Raw genomic sequence first — 5,519 nt, forward strand, 5'->3', positions numbered from 1 at the left:
CGCTTCGCCGGCGTTGATCGGACGACGAGTCTGCGAGCTCTAAATTACGAGGAGGCATGATCCTGACAGGAAGGGTGGACCTCTGCCATTTCTTCGTCGGCAGCGGGGTCATGCCTCCTCGTAAATTAGAGCTCGCAGACTCGTCTTCCAATCGAATCGCGCCTAATGTGAGGGGGGTATAAGACAACCTAGGTAGCAACACAGATACTAAAGAGCAACAAAGGGCCATGGAGGACCAAGTGCTGTGGAGGAGCCTGTCTGGATCGGTTTGAGTGGGAGCTCGAACTAAGTAAGTAAGTAAGTAAGTACGTAAAATATTAACAAGAACACCATCTAGACTAGAGTACAAATACTTACCGGTGGGTAAGGAGAGAAGTACCACGGTTTGATGCGGTACTTGCCCAGCTCTATTGTCTCGATGTTCTTGATGCGCGTGATGATGTTCTCATCGTGCGAGGACGACATGCTGCCCGTCTGGCGGGGCTGCTGCGGAGGGGCACTGGGCTGGGGCGTGGCTGGTGCATCCTGGGAGTCCTGCGATGACAAAGAGTTGCAGTATGCAGGCGGTAAGTCCTGCTTCTGCATCGAAAACATTTGTCAGTAAAGGTTGGGTTTTTCTTCTTCTGCACATGACATACTTCTTCTAAAACTAAAGATATACATGGACACATATTGATGTCTACATTCAGGGAAACATGATATTGATAACCCAAGCCACCAGCCATTTGTTGTCATAATTATTTCTTAATGTTTGAAATGACAGCACAGCAGAAAAGCTGCAGGGCTAATGAGCACCTTTTAGTCACAGATACCATAGTGAAGAGCTCTCACTTTGCTTCACTTTCAAACATGTAACCAGTTAGCAAAGATGGGATGATGCATATTCAACTCTACCACCCAAGGTTCTAAGTCCTTAAGAAGACAGTGCTGATACTGTGAAAAAGGACCAGATTCTGTTAAACCAGAGAACAACCTTGCAGACACGATGCTATATCCAGAGAGTAACAAATATGTGTGGCTCACCTCAGTTCCATAACAGTAGAATCATAATAGAAAAAAGAACCATGCCTCATATCCCAAACATCAACACTCTAAATACTTGTTGTGCTGAGTAGAGCCAAATCCACTCAGTTGTAAATACAAACACACATGTAAAGGCTGAGGCATTTCAACACTCTGAAGCATGAAACAATCTTTCCATTAATGTCTGCCATGACAACAGAACGTAAATGTTTGATCAAACATGCATTTTAGTACTCATGCACGTGTCAATCCTTTCAATCTCTTACAGAATATCAAACGGTAACACTTTTAGCATTGTCCATAAGGTGCAAATTATTTCCTTCTCTAGTACCTCATCAAGGAATATTGCCTTCCTCTTCCTGCCTGCATTGGACTTCTGCAAAAGGGAATCAAAGAAGAATGATGTAATACAGTATTGTCATAAGCTTTAGTATGCTAAAGCCAACACTTGTCACCATTGTGGCAACATATCTACATGGACACGTACTTGAGTATATGCAAGCATCACACACAAACAAAGGAAATGTACATGTAAGCTTTACTCTGTCCCATATATAGTAATATAAATTGTATCACCATTCTTAACAATCATCAATATCAAGGTCATTTGTACACAATCAAGAAAGTAGAAAATCAAGAGTGAACACTTTTCACTTTCAGTTTCCCAGTCTTAATAATGGTTAATGTTTTTGACAAAGAAAAAGTACCCACTGCTACGGTATTCTATACCTACCGTCTGTGACTGTGGAGTCTGCCCCTGCCCTCCTAGCTTGGCAGCAGGAGAGCTGGTCTGCTCGGGGAGGCTTAACTTCTTGGAGAGCTACAACAAAATCAAAACAGAAGATGTTAAAAATGACACACGTACAAGTTGAGCAGCTCTCACAATATGAAGCACACACTGCAAAAGGATATACTCAACAAAACAACAGGGAAGTACAGAAAACAAATTCAGGGTTGACACTAAGGTACCAAGGAAGGACTTGGACTGTCTGACTCTGATCGGTCAACTGTGGTCTTCTTTTCCTAAAAAAATGACATTTCTATTTAAACATGTTGAAATATACACTACCATGCAATGATGACAAGAACTGTGACTGCAAGATATACAGGGAGGACTAAAATGACAAACAGTTGACATTGGATGGCGGGTGACGGGTGTGGTGATGAAAATGGAACTAAAACATACACACTACACTACAGTCTGACTACAATACAACTTGTAACCTAGACACACATTGATGTGATACATCTTCACCTCCAGTCACCTCCTCCAAAGTCAACCACTTGGATTGGTCAAGAAGAAGGCAAGGCCATCTAACATGTTACATGTAGAATAATGGAAGCTGTATTACAGCTAAGTAACATCAAGAAAATGAAGCACAATGCTGGCTACTAACAACAAAGTTATCAGGGTTTGACAAGTCCACTAGTACCATTGTCCCGGGGAAGTGAAAGTGCCTGTCCGGCAGGGCTCTAGCCAGCGTCCGTTTTTCCGTCAATTGACAGAAATTTGCTGCGTGTGACGGAAAAATTTTCAAACCAATCCGTCAACCTTGACGGACAAAAATCTGATAAAAGCTCCTTGGTGGAAGCTAGAGGCGGCTTGGGGACGCCGTCCATGGCTGTAAAAGCCACACACTGTTTGTTTTGCTATTGTTATGATTGTTGACAATGTGTGTCGGTGCCCTTTCGCATACGATAATCTCATTAAAACCCGTTTTTCAAGATCATTTCACTCTCTCTACCTCCTGGAATAGTGTCTTCGCGACAATGGGAATTGGCTGACGGAAAAAAATTTCGAGCTGGCTAGAGCCCTGCTGTCCGGATTGGGCAAGTAAGATTTTTCCACGAGTGAGAATTTGTTACTACATGTATTCACTTTTCACAGTCATGACATCAAGCATTGGTCAACTCAGAAAGAGCCAATAATAAAAGAATCCATGACAAGAAGTGAAATACATAGAAAAATGTCATGTAAATTTTGGGTGAGTGATAAGTAGGTTTGGGCAAATATTTTTTTGTGTACTTGCCCGATAGGACAAGTGGATTTTAGAAAACATGTCCAACCCTGGTTTTACATGATGTAAGACAATAAATGTAAAATCCACAGTACAATTGGAAGAAAGTTATAATAGTGCTTGATAACATGAATGTAACATTGACAGAACCTGGAGTTCCCGATCAGGGGTGGTGGGGCGAGAGTTGGCTGCAGATGACGTCTGCTTCTGGGGTGTTTTCTGGTCCTTCCTGGGAAACTGGAGTTCTTCCACCCGTAGTCTGTCTGGGAGCACCCACTCATCCAAACGTTTGTTAACTGCACGGATATTTGTGGAGAAACAATATATGTGAACAAAGTAATAAATCTTCTTTTTTTCACACAGATGATACACATGTGTATGTTATTGTATGAAGCTGCAGAAAAAGTTTACGATAGGTTACAATTGATATGTATGACTTTTCGTGGCATGACACTAAGACATATATTGCCATCAAGGCAACTGTCCTCAACACTAACAGTCAGTCACTAAAGCTGTGTACCTAAAGAAATTTCAGGTACAGGTACAGGTACAGGTACAGGGGTTTAGGTACAGGTCCGGACCTTTACCTGTACCTAAGCAAGTTTGATCCAATATCCATAAGTTATAAATGTAGCAAACTGTGTTTTTAAGTGAGGAATTGTCATATTTGTATGAGAATTTAATTATTTGAACCTCAAAACAAAATTTTCTTAATTTTCAACTGCACGATTATCACAATTGCCATCTTTGATTTGGAATTTACTTATCTTTAGTCTCAAAAAGTGGTGTTCAACAGTGATTTAGTTTGTTTAGGTACAGGTACAGGTATACAGAAGTATAGGTCTGGACCTGTACCTTAACGATTTTACAGGTACGGGTATTTAGGTACACAGCCCTATCAGTCACACTTAAAAATGTTTTTGATAGTGGTGCCACAAACTGGTTTTCAAAACTCAAAGACGTTTTCTAAATAATTCCACTGTTCCATAACAATAACTTCACTTGAAGTCCAGTCTGTCACATACTCACAGTCAATGTAGTGGACATAGAATTCCAGCTTCCCCTTTTCTTCCTTCCGGCTGAGAATTTCTGCAAGTGCTGCATCAAAACATGCTGAGTCAGAGTCTACACTCGAAACAAAGACATCTCATGTACAACAATATTAAAGCAAGCAATCAGAGATGGCGGAAAGCACCCTCTAGCAACAATTTCGAGACTCAGCTGCGCTCTCTGGCAGAACATACAAAAACAGCAGTGCAGACACGCACACACACACACAAAATACACACAAGCATACACACAGATATGCAAAATTTATACAACATCGTTACTCCTGGACTGGGTCTAACTAACAAATAGATTATGTATGGCAACCTATATGGCTATGAGCTCTACAATAATTGTAATTTTGCAACTCCTTGTGACAACGTTAATGAAAATTTCATAATACCTGATGATACCTGATGATTGTAACTAACAACCGAATACATGTTGCCCTAGTGAAATATAAAATTTTTTTTACACAATTTGCATCAGTCAGGAACCAAGACGCTGGCATGTCATTGATTTGCATATGAATCAAAATAAACAAACAAGAAATCATGGTTCAGTGAGTCTGACTTACGCCACTCTTCTTCTTCGTTTGGCAGAATGCTCATTTTCACGGGAAGGCGGCATCCTTCCACCACCATATCAAGCGTGGTCTGCAAAAGAACATTGGAGATTAGTTTTAGACCACCAATTGTGAAATTAAGGCAAGAAACGCGTCGAAATCGCACAAACCTTCAGTCCGATCTTTTTGTTCTCCTTGTCGTCCGCCATCTTGGATAGTGAGCTGTAAAAAATAAAACAACTCGTCTGATTGGTGTAGGGACAATATTTTGACCAATCAGCAGCTATTTCACATTTCTGAGGCTAAACGGGGTCAAAGGTAAAGAGGTTACTTGAGTTCATAGGAGAAAACGCTTTTGGTGTACACACAGTACACAGTAGGTGATTTGATGGTCCTCATCACAAAAAGGAAACGACAAATTCAAGATGGAACAGGACTCAACGGACGGCGTCGTTATCAAACAAGAGACTGTAGAACCAGTAGAACTAGAGAGCAGGTATAATAAGCCAAATTGATTGTCACTTTTGATAGCTTGATTGTGTCATGTGTGATCATGGATTTCATCAGATATCCAGGCCTGGTTGAGGACTTTGTGTGCATACACCATTCACTTTAAAAATAATGTATTGCAGCAGCGTTTACCAAACTGTGTTTTTTTACTTGCGATCACCAAAGAAAAAGTAATATAACTCCTTAGATTAAGTCAGGAACATCTGTATGTGGCATGTTTGAACAAGTCCTTCACACATGCAAGAGTATGATGTTTTAGGGAGATGTTGGTGGATAACATAACGTAACAACACTTTTTTTTACACTAAAATGTTTGAGGCAAAATTTCTCGAAGAAATGAAAGGCTAGCCAAAAGA

The 5,519-nt window shown here is 40.7% G+C and overlaps 2 protein-coding genes across 2 annotated transcripts in view; one reads left to right on the plus strand and one right to left on the minus strand.

The window, feature by feature from the left end:
• LOC118422835 overlaps positions 1-289 on the plus strand; it is an 11,825-nt gene extending 11,536 nt beyond the window's left edge. Inside the window, exon 13 of the mRNA XM_035830622.1 lies at positions 216-289. Coding sequence (XP_035686515.1) covers positions 216-289 — 74 coding nt within the window. The remainder of the gene's footprint in view (positions 1-215) is intronic.
• Positions 290-333: 44 nt separating this feature from the next.
• LOC118422856 (histone acetyltransferase KAT5-like) lies at positions 334-4,916 on the minus strand. The gene is made up of 8 exons (XM_035830673.1): positions 4,824-4,916; positions 4,666-4,744; positions 4,071-4,139; positions 3,192-3,337; positions 1,993-2,046; positions 1,757-1,843; positions 1,355-1,399; positions 334-579 (listed from the first exon to the last, which is right to left on the minus strand). Exons 1-8 carry the CDS (start codon positions 4,860-4,862, stop codon positions 334-336), a joined length of 765 nt encoding a protein of 254 aa, XP_035686566.1. The 5' UTR covers positions 4,863-4,916.
• Between the last annotated feature and the right edge of the window lie 603 nt (positions 4,917-5,519).

The sequence above is a fragment of the Branchiostoma floridae genome, chromosome 1 (assembly GCF_000003815.2).
Source record: "Branchiostoma floridae strain S238N-H82 chromosome 1, Bfl_VNyyK, whole genome shotgun sequence".
Classification (NCBI taxonomy): domain Eukaryota; kingdom Metazoa; phylum Chordata; class Leptocardii; order Amphioxiformes; family Branchiostomatidae; genus Branchiostoma; species Branchiostoma floridae.

Bases quoted from the DNA above. Each gene is read 5' to 3' on its own strand.
- LOC118422856 (XM_035830673.1), bottom strand. From the start codon at position 4,862: ATGGCGGACGACAAGGAGAACAAAAAGATCGGACTGAAG. The intron at 3,338-4,070 runs GTGAGTATGTGA...ATATCCGTGCAG, and splicing joins CTATGTCCACTACATTGACT to TTAACAAACGTTTGGATGAG. The intron at 2,047-3,191 runs GTTCTGTCAATG...TCATTTTTTTAG, and splicing joins CCCCTGATCGGGAACTCCAG to GAAAAGAAGACCACAGTTGA.